Source organism: Morone saxatilis, unplaced genomic scaffold (genome assembly GCF_004916995.1).
Source record: "Morone saxatilis isolate NCDOM2014 unplaced genomic scaffold, NCSU_SB_2.0 Contig15, whole genome shotgun sequence".
Classification (NCBI taxonomy): domain Eukaryota; kingdom Metazoa; phylum Chordata; class Actinopteri; family Moronidae; genus Morone; species Morone saxatilis.
Genome location: NW_023339707.1, coordinates 6,524,094 through 6,540,687, shown reverse-complemented (window position 1 = coordinate 6,540,687; position 16,594 = coordinate 6,524,094). Strand labels below are relative to the sequence as shown.

The following is a 16,594-nucleotide window of genomic DNA, read 5'->3' as shown; positions in this document are numbered from 1 at the left end:
TTTTTAAGTATTATTTTTGGGGGGCTTTTATTGCCTTTATGATAGAGATAGACAGGAAAGGGGGCAGAGAGAGTGGATGACACGCAGCAAAGGGCTGCAGGTCGGACTCGAACCCTGGGCCGCTGCAGCAAGGACTCAGCCTCGGTACATGGGTCGCCAGTTCTACCCACTGAGCTAACCGGGCACCCATTTGACATTTCTGTCTTTACAATAATAACTGTGTGGATATTTTATTTAGCCCACTTTGTACAATGAATGAGGAGAAAATACATTAATCCAGATATTTGAACTACTTGTATAAACGTACTGCATACTCAATGAGTCAACTGTATTTACTTTTCTTATGACAGATTGTGATGTTATGTTATTTTGCATTACACTTTTGGTCTAGAAACCCAGAGAGTTTTTTTATTATGAACTTAGAAGATTGCCTACTGTAATGAATGCAGACAAATAATGGGGTTCAGTGGGTTATCCTTTTCTTTCACACTTAAAAATCCACACAAACAACATTCAGTGGCAATGTAAGATTTTTAATAAAATCTGAAAAGATGAATGTTGCGCCTTGAAATACTAAATTAGTTTGATTTGACCCTGACTTGTATGTAGACTATGTTTGTATATCTTATCTGTTTTTATTCTTATTTTTATGCTGATATGTTAATGAACTAATATTTAATTCTGATATCAGTGTATTGTTACACTGAGTGAAAGTGGTCAAGAGTTTGTAAGTGAAACGGATATTGGCATTGGCATTGATGGAACTCTTGAGGTGAGTTTTGAATTTTCTCCAGACTGTGGTTTAGTTTCCCAAACGTATTAACTGTGCCGGGCTGGCCTGCTTCTACGTCTTCTGCTGTCAGATAGGTCAGCATTATATTTGTGTAAGCTAATTGTTGCTGCCTTGCGTTATCCTAAAAGGACAACATGTAGGGATGGTTACTTTAGTCAAAAGACATTTGTAAACCTGGATGAACTTTACATGGCACAAGGTTTTTGTTTGAGAAAGTAGACAGCTATCTTAAGTTATTGTGCTGCAGGATTTATAGCGGGGCTCTCAAAAGATAAAGATGGATATTTTCTTCCCAAAGAAGGAACCAGTGAGATGTTTGTGTATCTACTGGTCCAGTGAGACAGAGTGGGTTCTAATGTGGGAACAGGAAATGTACTATTTTTTAATGAAACAACCACTCACACAAAATAGACATGGCTGATTTCCATTTTAATGCAAAGGTACTGTAATACAGAATATGGCATGTCTTTATGGTGCTAACATTACTGTTTGCTAACAGTAAAGGAAATGATCAGAGTATGTTTGGGAGACAAACATTGCCTGTAAATGAGTGTAAATGCTTTAATCTGAGAGATTAAATGTGAACATAAACTGTAGAGAATAAATTAGATAAGCTGCGGTTTTAGGGTTTTATTAGGCCTAGCGGAGCCTTACAACCAGGAAGAACAAGAGGCAAAGGTCCTGTAGATAAATACACAAAGGCTCTATCAGGTCATTTAGAAAATGTTTACGAGGCGCTTTCAGTAAGATTCCCATTGTAACCCTGTAAATAAGTTGTCATGCAAACAATATGACATATAGCTGACTTAGAAGAATGCTTCTTCAGGCTGAATATGAAAGGTCAGTGCCAGGCAAACACCACTGAATGAAATGCAATGATGTGATCACTCTACTTTACAATGAACAACAGTTAGAAACAGATCAAGTGACTGATGGGGTCACAGTACACATTAGGTGTGGACTGCTACAGCTATAGAACCTCACCCTGGTGACTCAAGACTCATAAACACAACACCTTCCTCTGACATCATGGCTCGGTGTCCTAGTTGAAATCTGATCTGCAATGTTATGTGCAAGGTTTTCTTTTCAATTTTTGATTTGCTTCGTTTGGTTTCATAAAACATCTGTGTTGGTTTTCGAAAGCATTAAAATATGTAAATGTGACTTTTAAAGTGTGTTTTTAATCTTTCTGCATTTGAATGTATGTAAATGGGATTTAAATGCTGAGGCACCTGGAAATTATTACTTTCCTAATGCATTAATGTAGTTTGCACAGAATTAGTTTTTTTTACCAGAGCACTAACTTGCCTACAGGAGGTAAAATCAAGCTATTAGCACATTAGCACACTTAATTCCTCTGCAGCTGTACACAGTCCATCACAGTTTGGAGAACTCGAGGAAATTTTTATACATATCATAGTTTTACAGCCCAGGTTTTAACTGTAAACCTGCACAATTTTGCTTGAGGTTTGTTAGACATTTTGATCATCTTTTTTATTGGTTATGAAAAATGTATTTACCAAGTTTAGTGGTGAGATCCAGTAACACAGCAGCATTGCTTCAGCTTGGGCAGAAAACGTTTCCGGTCACTCAATCAGACAGGTTGTACAGGACAAGATTGTCAAAACTACTGTGATGGAGTTTGTTAGTGTCCATCTGCAGAGCAATCAAGTGTGGTAATATGCTAAAAACTTGATTAGGACTCTTCCAGACTATTGAGTGCTTTGGTAAACATTCTTTAAAAAAAGAAAGAAAAAAAGCTTAGTTCTAGGGCTTTTATTGCCTTTGTTTGATAGTGACAGCTGAAGACTGATGGGAAGGTGGAGAGAGGGGCAAAGGGCCACAGCTGAAGACTGAACCCCAGCCACTGCGGTAAGGACTCAGCCTTTGTACATGGGGCGAACGCTATACCAGGTGAGCTGCCAGGGAGCCCCAATTGGTAAAACATTCTCTGCCTTAACCTGAAGCTGGGTTCGCTCATTGCCACCACCAACTGTCAGTCAGTGGAATTGCATGAAACCAGCAACAAAAATGTGTATCACATCGCCCACGTGCACATGTGTCCTCTCGTGCACGTAGGACACAAAAAACATAAAACAGACCTATTGACCTATCAAAAATTCCATGTGGTACCTTTAATTTGTCGAGTAAAATGTTTTACCAATAGGAATGATGGCAAAACCCCTGTTGTGAAAAACCAGAATGATTCTTAAATTTTTACCTAAATGAGGGAAGACTGTTCTTTGTATGTACACATGCTACAGAAATGCTATTTAAAATAAAGAAATAAAGCACACATGCACAGCAAGCATTAAACATGTTAAGTCAGCATTTTTTACAATGTCATTCAAATGAGCAGTTAAATATAGGCTGTGATCCATATATAACAGTGGGACTGTGTGCATGTCTTGTTCCATTCCTTCTTTCCCGGAGCGGCAGGGTTTAGGTCGTGATTTGGCTCCAGGGAGATGTGAAGTTGATTTGTGGTTTTCACTTTTCAGCGAAAATAAAAGACAGGCTTGTGTGTTGTTGTCTTTTTTTCACCCTCCATCTATTCTGGATTTAACCACTCTCCGCCTCCAGAACCCAATCTGTCAGCCAGTGTGAATAACTGTGAGAGACTTGAAATTGGCAAATGGTGGCAAAACTGGACCCAGGTCACTTGAGGTGGGTGTAGGTTTGAAAACTGTGTCTATGGTATGTTCCTAACTCATTCTGAAAAGGGTTTCCAGCGGTGGTGCGGGGGTGTACAAAGAGCTATTATTCCAGTCAGGATGTGTTGATTGTTTAGTGTGCTCTGCCTGCCCAGCGCTAAGCACACTCGCAGGGGAAATTATTGGGTTGGAATTTTCGAAGACTGGAAAATGCGAAAGTGGCATTAAGGAAGAGATAAAACACAAAGGAAGGCATTTAACGAGGACAGTCAGGATTCCTCAGCAGTGTTCTTTTCCATCGTGTGCCTGTTTGTGTTTGTTGGACAGCTAATTGTTCAGTCTCTGCATTGCTGGTTTTTGAATCTCCTCTGCTAAGCATGCAGGGCACTAACAAGCTTTAAGCAGTTTACAAGAATATCACTGCTGCCCTCAAACCTCAACCATGTTATGATTTATGGAAAGCTGTGGTCTCACCAGAGATCTAGGCAATTACTAAAGTCTAGTTTTGCATAGATTTATGTCCTGGTGAGAGACTCTGGAGCCTTTTAAGTTGTGTAAACTGGAATACTGTGCCTTTGACAATAGTAATATTTGGCCCTTTTGCATTCTTAGAGGAGGTTGGTTAAAGTTGGCCTTATTTACCATATTGAATTTATTTCTCTCTTATGGGTTTACATTTGTACCTTACGGATTTCTGGGCAAATAATTTCTTTGTTTGAAGAATCTTGCTCCATTTCAATCAACATTTTTCAGATATATGAGTGCTTTTGTGGTTTAAAGTGACTAGATGGAAAAAGAACCATGTAAACAAAGAAACATTGAAGTGTGCATTGATTTTAAAATGAAGAATTTTTTTTCACCACGAGGTAACTTGTTTTGAAAAGTTAGAATGTCAATACCAAGCCTCTCTGGGGTGTCAAAGGGACACGAGAGGTTGAAGATCTAATTTCTAGAGTTGTGCATATAGCTTTCTCTGGACAGAGGAAAGCTGATCATACCTGACATCAGAATTGCATCTGGGCCAGTCAAGCAGCGGCCAAAAGCTGAAGTCAGTACAGAGCTGCCTTAAGGTGCAGTGCCACTAATTATTAGCAGATGCTGTGTCTAGAACATCTCTCACTATTAAAACCTAGTTAAAAGAAATATAAGTAATCATTTTTTCTGCTTTCTACCCCACTTCAGCTCAGGTGATTTGTTCAGTACAAAGTAGCTTCAAAGGAAAATCTCAGGTGATTACCCAGTTTTCCAGAAATACTTGTTGCTGCTGATTTCATGATATGTTGCTTTTTAATGCTTTGATTCCTGCAAACACAATTCCAATTTAGCTCCATTGTGTTTTTGTGGTGGAAGAAATATCAGAGATGGATATCTCAAAACCTCAGCAGATAAAACAGAGACTATCTGCTTGGCTACACCATGAGGGTATGTGATCAAAATATTATGTGTTTTGTGATTTGAGTCAAACTTTGAAACTTTCCCAGAGAAACCTATGGGACACATCAGTGATGCTATAGTCAGGTATAGTCAGTGCAATAATGCAGGCATGCTGTGTTCTTTCCGTGACTGGTTGTAAAGATATACAAAGAATATGTTTAAAACATTTTCTGGAGACCGAACAGGAACATTCTTGCATTAGCTTTTCTTGAGCTGAAGTATAGTTTATATAGTAAAGTATAAAGTATAGTTTTTCCCCCTTTACCTGAATGATAATGGGTGCAGCCAGACCTTCCTCCAACGAAGTGTGGAGGTAGGTCTGGCTATATAAGAAACTAGAGGATGAATCCCAATGATTTTTGGTGATTCAGTGATCCTCTGACATTTCCTTTATTGCCACCATGATTGGACTGCTATAAAAATGTGTTTTGAACTTGAATGTTCACCATGTTTCTCATGGATTCATTATAATAATATAGGTGATTACCGCATTACCTTCATTTAGCCCCATTGTCATGTCAACATCAGCAAAACTACAATGGACATTCCCATCAGCCTTACAGTAAACTTTGTATGTGTAATGCTGATGTTAGCATGCTAGCGCACTAAACTAAGATGTTGAATGTGGTAAACATTACCTACGAAAAATTGCTATGTTAATATTATTATTGTGAGCATATTTATATAAAGCACATAACTACAGCCTCAGAGAGCCACAGTCTACAGAGAGAATGTGGAGACTGTAAATCTGTAAATCGGGTTTTCAGGTCATTGAAAATGTCTCTAAACTCTGCTACAGTCCCACCTGAGGAATTGGGCTGACAAGGAAACAGTTGAGGAGGCTGGACAAATGCGTGGGCTGCAGTAGCTACAGAGGACAGAAATATGCATCTCAAAAATTCAGGCATTACAAAGCTTATTCTCTCTTTCATTCCTGTCTCACGCCCACGTGCTAGCAAGCAGACCTCGTCAGCCTCACAGGTGCAGAGAAAGACTTGCTGTGGTATTTGATGGTTGCTAAAAGAGATCAACAAGCAAGAACAGGCTCTTGGCGAGGCAGTCCTGGCAGACAGGCATTGAAATGAGCTGCCATTCCACAAACAGCGGGGTGATACACATCGTCCCGCTGAACCACCTTCACCACAATCACCAGCACCAGCAGCTCCCTCAGTGCTCGTGTCCGGTGACTCTAATATGGCAAAAAGGCAAGCAGGTACAGGAATGCAGCTGCCTGTACTGTATGTCCTCACACAGTCACACACACATAGCACATGCACATACCCTGCACTCCTACATTTGAATCTATGGATGTAACAGCTGCAGGGAGGCTGTTTAAACACCACAACCCACAACTGTCTTCTGACAGCGCTACAAGTGAAAATGACTGTGTGTGTTTATAGTAATTTGCCATCTGGAAGGTCATTTTAGGTGTGTTTATGATTGTAAAAGGTTAAAAGACTCTGGAAGTTTTATGCCTCTTTGGCAGCAGTTGCATGGCACCACCTTTGAGTTCCTTTGTAAACAAGGAAGTAAAGTGATACCATCTCTTCTGCCGGCATTTCAGATCTGCCCACACACGTACATTTCTCATCTTGTCATTATATCACCATCATCATCATATCACCTGATTTACAATTGCAATCTTTTTTTTTTAAAGAATTTTATCATACTCGTTGGCACACCCATGTGTAGCAACTTGTAGGGATTCAGGTCCACATGTGAATCATCACGAGTACCTTTGTATATTACTTTTATATATAATATTTATATATAATCCTGGTATTCCTCAATTATCTTACCATTTTTATGACCATTATAAAACTGAACAACATCACAAGTATTTTATGTTTACCACAGGAATGTTTGTACTTGCTAAGTGGAAATTGAAACAGCACTTACACAATAGAACAAAAAATGTCTTTAGTGGAACCAGGGATAGTATTACAACCACTAGCACAGCTACTACTACTATAACCACTAGTTCTACAACATTACATCTGCTGCTGCTGCTGCCACTGCTGCTACTATCAAAACATACATGTGTCAAATCAACACTTAAGGCCCAGGGCTTCGCATAGACAATCACTGTAGAACTGCTATTCCCTGTTAATTATGTAATGTACTGGTATTGTCTTGAGTGATGACTCTGTACTGTCACTGTGATTATCTTGATGAGTAATGTGCATTCCTTAAGTGTGCCATTTCTAATCATATATTCAGTTGGTTTCAGCAGCAGGTTTGATTAGGGCAATGAACCCAACAGTAAAGTTGTGGGCCTGAAAAGCAAAATAATGAGCTAAACAGATGGTCAGTAGAGCTGAGGAGTTGTGTGATTATTCTCTATGGGTGCTCCACGATGAGTGACGCCTTTCACATTACAATACACACAGTAATTACATCCATTGTTTAGGGTCTGTTGTGTAACCTTTAGGAGGATTTATTTAAATAAATGTAATATAATATTCATAGGAATGTTTTCAGTAGGGTATAATCAGCTTAAAATAAGAATCATTGTGTTTTTGTCACCTTAGAATAAGACTTTTTTTATCTACTCTTCTAGGTCACCATGTTGAACCACCATGTTTCTACAGTAGCACAGAATGGACAAACCAAACACTGACTCTAGATAAGGAGTTCCACAGCAACCGCAGTTCCTCCTACATGCTTGGAAGGCCGAGCTATATTCTAATTTTTGCCGCTACATGCCATTAAATCCTACATATTACTCCTTTAACAAAAATGTATCAAATTAAATATATAACAATGGATTACATATTATAAACTGATCAGAAGTTTGTCCACTCAAGTGTCCATACTCAAGTTAAACTTATTATTGTTTGTTGGACAATGGCCAATCCATATTCTTATATTGGCAACATAATATTTTCATCCAGTGCTAGTATCGTGTCTTCCATTTCACGATCAGTATCACTATCTTCAGTTTCATTATTACTAAATCCTAAAATAATCTAGGAGATTAAGCCTCTCAAATATAAATCCATCCTACTTCAAGATCAGCATGTGAGGACACGCACACACACACACGCACACACACACACACACAGCTGTCCCAACACTTTCATTGGCATAACAGCCCTTCGTAACTTGGAGTCAGAGTTAGACATGCCGGACATGCCTACCTCAGCAGACCACAAACCACTGTGGGGAGGTGGGCTCTAACCACCAGGACAGGTGCTGCTATTATGACATCACTGGATATTGTGGGTGGGTGCTGCTCGAAAAACTTTCACATATGCAGGACCAAGCAGTGATGACAGATACAACTGTGGGATAATGGGAATATAATAATAAAGAGAGTGTGACCCGCAAGAAGTGATAGCCCTGCCGTGGTCTCTTCAGAATTAAAGCTTTAAGCAGCAGTAGAGAAAAACTGCAGCCATGACACAGATTTATGAGTAAGGCACGATTTCATGGGATCACAAAGAAAGGAAATGGTGCATGACTCACCCTCCACGCATCAATTAACGACTGGTGTCATTTTTTAAATTATTAATGGCTGCCCAACTGTTTAAATAACCAAAGAGCAGCAGTTCTTGTGGGCAGGTTTTATAAGTTGATATTTTGTGTGAGCTCAGCAAAAGTAATTTCCATGTTGTGTGAACATAAATAAGTAGTTTTATATGTCAGAATCTTGGCAGAGCTGACGGTCCTCTGTTTGCTTTCAACTTAAGTTGTGCAGCTTGGGCATCTGACCAAGTAGTATCAACAGTGAAGCGTGAAAGCTGCACTCTGTGTCGTCAATCACCTGTTGCTAATTGCCACTGGCAGGGTGGGTGAAGGGAGAAGGAGGGGAGCGGAAACTGAACGTATTTATCTTACTGTTGATCTTTAAACTTACCTACCACAGCTTTGACATCTGAGGCGCCTTTTTAGGCAATTTCCTCAAGTCGACTGCAGAACATACTTAGTCAGCTGGTCTGAGAAGAGCAATTTTAGATTTAGTCATTGAGCTGTTGGAAGGTCTTTATCCAGCTCAGAGTATGCTCACAGACTGTCAACACATTGGGGTTTGCTGGGCTTTCATTGGGAGTCGACATAAGTGTTAGCTGGTAACTATGGAGTTGTGTTATTTGGTATATAATGTGACCAGGGGAGAGTGAAATGGAGCACAAGGTTGCAGGCTCTCAAATTACCAGTTGATTTACAACCCAACCTTTGCTTATAGCCATGAGCTTTTTGTAATGACTACCATAGTGATATCATGGTTACAAGAGGCCAAAATTAGTTTCCGTTGCAGGGTGTCAGGGCAAGGTAAGGCGAGGGCCTCAGGGGTCCGGAGGGAGCTTGGAGTAGAACTCCTTCACGCCAATAGAAACAATTTGAGGTGGTTTGGGCATCTGATCAGTATGCCTCCTGGACGGCTCCCTCTGGAGTTACTCATGTAGACACATCAATTTGGTAGGAGACCAGAACCAGAATGTCATATCTAATCTGGGAACTTATCTGGAGGAGCTGGAGGACATTGCTGGGAAGAAGGACGTCTTGGAAATTAAAATGGGGCCTACAATAGGAGTTCTATTGTAGGCCCTATTTTAATTTTAAATTCTAAGGAGTACCACAAAAGAGGAAGATACAGAATATAATAAAACTTCATGGTCTGTTATATCATTTTTAAAAATTAGCAGCCTTTAAAGGCCCAGTGTGTAGGATTTAGTGGTATCTAGCAGTGAAGTTTCAGACTGCAACTAACTGAACACCACTTGTGTGTTTATTTGACAACCTGGAAATGAGAGGAAGTGTGTAGAAGAAACTTTGGTGGCTTACTGTAGAAACATTGCTGTTCAACATGGTGAACTCTACTGTCTGTAGACAAAAAGGGCTCCTTCTAAGGTAATGAAAACACAACAATTCCTATATTCACGTGATTATACACTAAACATACCTATGAATATAATATTTAATTTCTGCCAACACATCCTCCTAAATGTTACACACTGAACCTTTAAAAAAAACATAGCTTTAACTGTCTTACACCAAGCTAGAAATAAACTAAAAGCTTTATTAATATACTACAAACTCTTTTAGTAAAATGTGTATATTGTTACACTCACAATGAATACATACATTTGCATTTATTTTTGCCTCTATTTATAAACAGGGTATATTTTTCTGTTTTATGCATATTGTCTGTTTGTTACTTGTCTTTGTATATATATATATACTTCTTTTCTTTTGTGCACCACAGATAAACTACAACCATAAATAATACACATGCTGCAATATTTGCACCTGTTGTGCCTATATGAGCAGCCCCATTAGCTGCTAGCATGGCTGTGGACCCATAGTCTTGTTCAGCTGTGTTTTTTTTAATATTAAATTTAATTCTTCCATTCGTTCTGTTTGCTGTCATTTTTGCCTCTGATTTTGACTGACAGGATAGAGGCCCCAGGCATACACACATTAATACTTGAACATAAAAGCTCATTTTCACACACTCCACATCCAAACACAACTCTCCATTTCCTCTCCATCCCATCTGATATCAGTGAGCCCAGTAGGGTCATCTGGAACTGAATCAACAGGTGGCTTTGTATGGAGGCTCTCAGCAGCCTAGGGGCCCCTATAGTCAGAGCCCGGAGGACGTCTTCCCTCCTCAGCCCCACCAGGAATCCATCTCAACTTTATTATAAGCTCTTTCTCCTTTTGCTCTTTCCTCTGCGCTTCCTTAAACGTCCACAATGGCCTTCAGGCTGGCAGTCACTCGATATGGAAGGAGGAGAGGAAGGAGGCGCCTGAAGGAGCAGGTCATTCTACTTGGGTGAGCAAATGGGAACATCTGCCACTACAGTTTGACCCGTGTGTCTCCAATAAAAAAACACAGGAGGCGTCGTCTGAGAATATGAGCACGTTCCAGCTCAGGGCATCGGAATGCTGAGATAATGTTGTGATAAGGAGTTGAATGAATGGTACGGTGCATCTATTCTGCCTTTTCCCCTGCAGCGTAGATCAGTACTTTCCAAGGACAGTTAGCCCTAATGTGGAGGAGAGAGAGGAGGTTTTGCAAAATAGTTGCAAGGTTAGGTAAGCTTCTAAATCAGGGAGATGCTGCTGTGAATGGGGAAGTTTTTAATTATGAATAAATATGGACATAGGGAGTGGCCATGTGATTATAGATACACTGATAAAGCCATTAATTAACAATTTCCTTCAGAAGTAATGGATAATGAAAATATCTGCCAGTAATCTCAAACAGTTCTATCTTTTTTCTTATGTTGAAAAATGTATAGAAACCTTGGGTCATGTAAAAGTCTCAGACTGTCTTTTAAATACAACAGTGTATTTTTCAAAATTAACTGCCAACAAATCCAGTGTCAAGTCCTAAAATCCAGAAAAACAGAAATAAGTTAGCATTTTGAAATTTACCTGCATGAGGATTTGGTATAAACAATGTCTCTGGTTAAGATTAGCTGAAAACTGTTCCCCTCTGTCAGATAAATCATTAATCACATTCAGTTAAAATGCTCTTAGTGCCCTAACTGAACAACAGTGGGTTTAAAAAATGCTCACACTCTTTTCATGTCAGTGAAAGAAGCTTTGGGCTGGGGGTGTCATGAGCAAAGTTAACTCTAATTTAGTTTACTTTTTCACAGGTTAGCATTGCATTAGCATTTTACCCACACATACACATTACACAGTCAAGATTAGCTCTTAGATAACACCAATTCAAAACCCACAAGATAAATACCGTAGGGGGCTGTACAGTATCTTGTCTTGGCCTAGAAAATCACAAACAGACCAATGGAATTTATTATGTTTAATGTATTATGTATTATTATTATTATATTATGTAAGGACTGTGTCTCGGACATGGTGGTCTGCAGCACAGGGGCTCCACAGGGAACAGTTTTGGCTCCTTTCCTGTTCACCCTGTACACTGCAGACTTCAGGCACAGTTCTCGCGCACTGTCACTTGCAGGAAGTTTTCTCGTCGCCCCCGCCCCCCCCCCCGAATAACTGCTGCGAATATTCAACTGTGCAAGCTAGTTGCCCGATTCGTGCCTGCTGCTTTATACTGGTGTATGATATTTATATATACATATTGTATATGTCCTTTTTTTTGTGGTTATCTGTTTGTGTTTATCTGTTGGCTGGTTGTAGGATTCTTACTTTTTTCTTTTCTCTTGTACATATGTGTTTTTTTATTTATTTATTTTTCCTTACTCTTACTGTTTGTAGTACTGTTTTTTTTTCTCTATCACTTTGCTGCTTTGGCAACACTTTTTCCCCATTGTGGGACAAATAAAGGAATATCTTATCTTATCTTATCTTATCTTATCTTTGTAGTTTATTAACAAGTGCAAGTTTTGGATCTTAGATTGTAAGTGCAGTCCATTTGTCTCCCTTCTTCCTTAGGCAATTCTTTAGTTTTTTTCACCAACCACAGACCTCAAAAGTCAGGATATCTCTGCATCTACTTCTTTTATTTTAACCATAAGCAATCTCTTGTAAGTTCCCCAACTTCATGGAAAAGCAATTCTGAATCACTGGAGTGCCCCTTTTTACCTGATGAAAATGTAACCAAGGAAACATGTTTCCTACAATGTGGCAAGTGCTTATAAAAGAAAACATACACAAACATTAAAATGTGAGTGTTCAACAAAATAATGCTTTTAACATAAACTTCTAAGTATTAAGGTGACAGACAGAACATACACAAACACTAACAGAACATGAAAAGTTGACCATGAAAGGCATTGCAGGCTCAACTTGCAGGAGATTAATCTCAGCATCAGCTGCCACGAATGTTTCCCCTTCAGCACAGGCCTCTTTCGCTGTTTGAAATACAAATGACCACACTGAAGCCCACCACACATGGATGGTTTACATTACAACTCAACACGTAGGTCACACATGCCCTGGAGCTTCCCAGCCTCTCACCTCAATACACACACCAGGGCCACATTACCACCAACATTTGCTCATTACCACATACACACATTTGTATGCATGATATATACAACTTACAGATGTCTCCCTTGTATATTGATTTGTGAAAATCCAGCTGCCGTGTGTGTGGCTTCTACAGTGACTGATGTATGAAGTGTTAGCACTGTGTGGTTTCAGGCTGTTAAGGATAAGGGTTGTTATAGGTGGAATAAATAAAAATCCACAGCGATCATTATCTTTCCTTCAACTGTGAACTGTCCGTGCTGAACATAGCTTCCACAGGTAGTTTGCATAAACAGCCTGATGTACCGTGAACCTCCTTCTTAATTCCCCCCTCGGCCTTATCAGGTAGCAGTAAATCTGACAAGGCACATGGAACTACTTTCTCATGCCAGGTCCTGAACATGGCTGGATCAACAGGATCAGGTGTTGTTTTGGGGGTGAGGGGGGATGGTGGTCATTTGCAGGAGATGGAAGCGCAGGGCTATGTACCTAATCAGACTAACAGATGAGCCAATATCCTGTTCTCACATATGCTTGCCTGGGCCACACTTGTTGCGCTCTGTGTTTGTGTGTGTGAACAATGGCCCTGCTGTTTGCCCCATCCGCCACTGCTGCTGTAGTTGCCTTACACCTGTGCTTGGCAGCCCTCCCAGTCCGCCCCTCCCAACACACACATAACCCCAATCTACCCACCAACCCCCCTCCCACCTCCTAGCCCTCAACCACACACCCCAATCCACTTTAGTTCTCAGTTTACATCCTGCATTAGCTTTTAGTGCTGCACTACAAAGAACAATGCATATTCAACAGGCTCGGGTAATGGACACGTGGCCCCCGAGGCGCGTCTTGTTGTTTCATACCAAAATGGAAAAGGAACGATATCAAAGGTTTCTTCATTCCCCTGCTCTACACCCCCACACTGCTCATCCCATCATTAGCTGAACCTATAACTGAGTGCACATGCACTCCCACTACTACTCATAACTGAGGATGAGGTGTGAGAAATGAGAGAGTGAAGAGAATGCGAGGACGGCTGAGGAGGCGAGAGTGGGCGGGTGAGTGCTTGGATTTTAGGGGTTCAAAAGCTCACAGAGAGCCGTGGCTTCTTCTGTGGTTTGAGGGGGCCCTTTGTGAAACCAGAGCCCCCTCAAGGCACAGGAGGGGGGGATGAAGGGAGGGTGCAAGGGTCTGGGACACAACCCCAGCCAGCAGAAGCCCACCTCTTTTCCCGCAGTGTCAGCGTCACAGGTGTGCGAACGACAATGCATGTGTGTGTTTGAGAGTGAGAACCATGTCCAATCAATGACACACTGTATTGTAATCATCTATTGTGGGGACAAGGCTGGTGCTCAAAGGTAAACACCAGTGGGAATAAACTCTTAGGAAGCAGGTACAACCCTCTGGCTGCAGCGTGCATTCAGTGATATACTGGGTGGAGGGAAGGGTTGGAAAGCAAGATGCAAAGCACAGCACAGAATTTATCACTTCCATAGCCGTTGCTCAACATCTTGCCATAGTAGCACTGGGAAACAAAGAATGAAAGTAAGTCAGATAAAGCTTGACAGTGAATTCCACTCTGCACCAGTTGCTAGGTAAAGGACTTTATTTAATTCCCCATATTCATACTGGACTCCCCCACTCCCACTCCCACATACCCTCCTGGGACTGAAAAACCAGATTAAACTGTTTTTTGTTCATAACTTGACCACTGTCTGTCTACAGGGTAGGCAGGGTGCAACATTTTTGGGATATTTCCCATAAATTATGATGGGCTAGCAGTAGGCCAGCTGTACTCATGAATTCTGGTATTCAGAGTTGCTATTATGCGTATATGAATACATCTCTCTCCGCCTGTCACAATGATTCTACCTCTGTATGTGGGGATGCTCAGAACAAAGCAACGTCAAGTAAAGCAGCTCCCGCTCCTTTTCCCTCCAGATGCCCATTCAACGTGGCAAACAATTCTAAATCAATATCTCCATGCAAATGATTCTGTGGCCCTGCAGGCTGCTTGATAGCCAGGTAGGCAAAAATCTAACACACTATGGTGCCTTCGAGTGCCACTGTAAATTTGACTTCTTTTGGATTTAGGGAGAGTGGCTGACAAGTTGGCATTTCAGAGTTGCACAGGAACACAACGTAGTGCAGATTGAGGCTGCATTTAATGACTTCATGATTAATTAATCTGTAAATGTACATTTTTTGGGGTTAAACAATGAATAGATGGTGAAAAATACCCATTGTAGTTTCCCAAATCCCAAGAAGACAAAATACTTTTCTTCATTTACAGGATCCACAAATATTCACTCAAATCTTTATGTATGAAATTAATTGTGTGCCCTTACTGCAGTAATTCAGTATCGCAGGCCTCCATGGAGGTACATGACACCGGTTAGATAACTCATGACTTTTTTTATCAGTGGTGGAAAGTAACTTATATACTAAAATGCCGTACTTGAGTACTGTTTTAAGGTACTTGTACTTTACTTGTGCATTTCCATTTTATGCTATACTTCCACTCCAAATATTATGATACTTAATAATAATATAAACCCATTCAGGAGCCATTTTTCTGCAGCATGAGAATTTTTAATTATATTTTAACTTTAATTTTGACACTTTAAGTACATTTTGCCAATACTACTTTTAGCCGACTTGAGTAAGATTTCAAATTCAGGACTTGTCACAGTAAAATATCTGAGTATTTTATAGACCACTGCTTTTTATGCTTTACCCACATAGCTATGTGAGAGGAATTTAAAATGAAAAGAAACAATGATCACTGCATCTAGCTGATGATTTAAATGTTAATAATTAACAATACTGTCTTAATAGTATGTGTGCACATACCTGGCCAATAAAGTGATTGTGATTATATTGATCCTGCAGTTGTTCTACTTTGTCCCAGTTCGTAAAGTTTGGTATTATATAATATTATACACGGATACGGTTGCTGTGGTTTCTAAAAAAAAAATACACAATAGACATGGATCAGGCTGTACCCGGGACTTGTTCAATGTGTGCCAAATTGCCAAACTTCCGACTGTCCCTGAAAGTTGCCGAAGTTTCTCATGTGCAACCATCCCCCCTCCACCCCCGACACTGAAAACACACCCCTCACACTCACTTACTCACACGCACACGACACCACACCACACACGCACATGTCTTCTCTCTTTTCTCGTGTCTCTGGGGTCTTCTCTCTTCACAGACACACACACACACATTCCAGCAGGCGGAGTCTGTGACGCGCCGGCCCGTTTGTGAATGAGCTGCAGAGAGTAGCGCTCACCTCTCAGAGCAGAGTCCCAGCCAAGCCCAGGAGCGAGAGTCAGAGAGAGGAAGGAAAAGTTTGCCAAATGGATTTCTTTGCTGGAGTCAGACCTTTATTATTTTCATATGTACTCATTAATGGTATACTAATTACATTACAGACTAAAGAAGGTAAGTGTTTTTACAGACATTCTCTTCTGTTCTGTCTCGTTTCTCGTTCTCGTCTCTGATATAGCACAGCACCGCACCAGCGCCACATTCGCAGGCGGCGAGCGCTCTGACGCCGCGTTTGGTGGCGGGAGTACGTACTATCGGAGAGTCGCCACGCCCAGGGGCGAGACGTAGAGGAGAGGAGGAAGTTGGCAATGAGTTTCTATTGCTGGAGTAGACTTATGTTTGTTTGAATGTACTCTGGAACGGCTGCATACATCATTCATTAGCAACTAATAAGGTAAGTGTGGTTTCTTTTTAAGAATCAATATTCCAAAGTTGGATTAACCTTAGAGTTGTTGGATGATTGTGGCGTAAG

The 16,594-nt window shown here is 40.6% G+C and overlaps 1 protein-coding gene across 2 annotated transcripts in view; it reads left to right on the top strand.

Annotated features, from left to right (window-relative positions):
• Nucleotides 1–16,098: 16,098 nt before the first annotated feature.
• The window catches only part of epha2b (eph receptor A2 b), a 23,357-nt gene continuing 22,861 nt past the window's right edge, over nucleotides 16,099–16,594 (top strand). The window contains exon 1 of one of the 2 annotated variants that reach the window (XM_035657151.1): nucleotides 16,099–16,236. In XM_035657151.1, the coding sequence (XP_035513044.1) occupies nucleotides 16,152–16,236 (85 nt within the window). In that variant the 5' untranslated portion in view covers nucleotides 16,099–16,151. The remainder of the gene's footprint in view (nucleotides 16,237–16,594) is intronic. The other variant, XM_035657152.1, reaches the window with a different exon arrangement.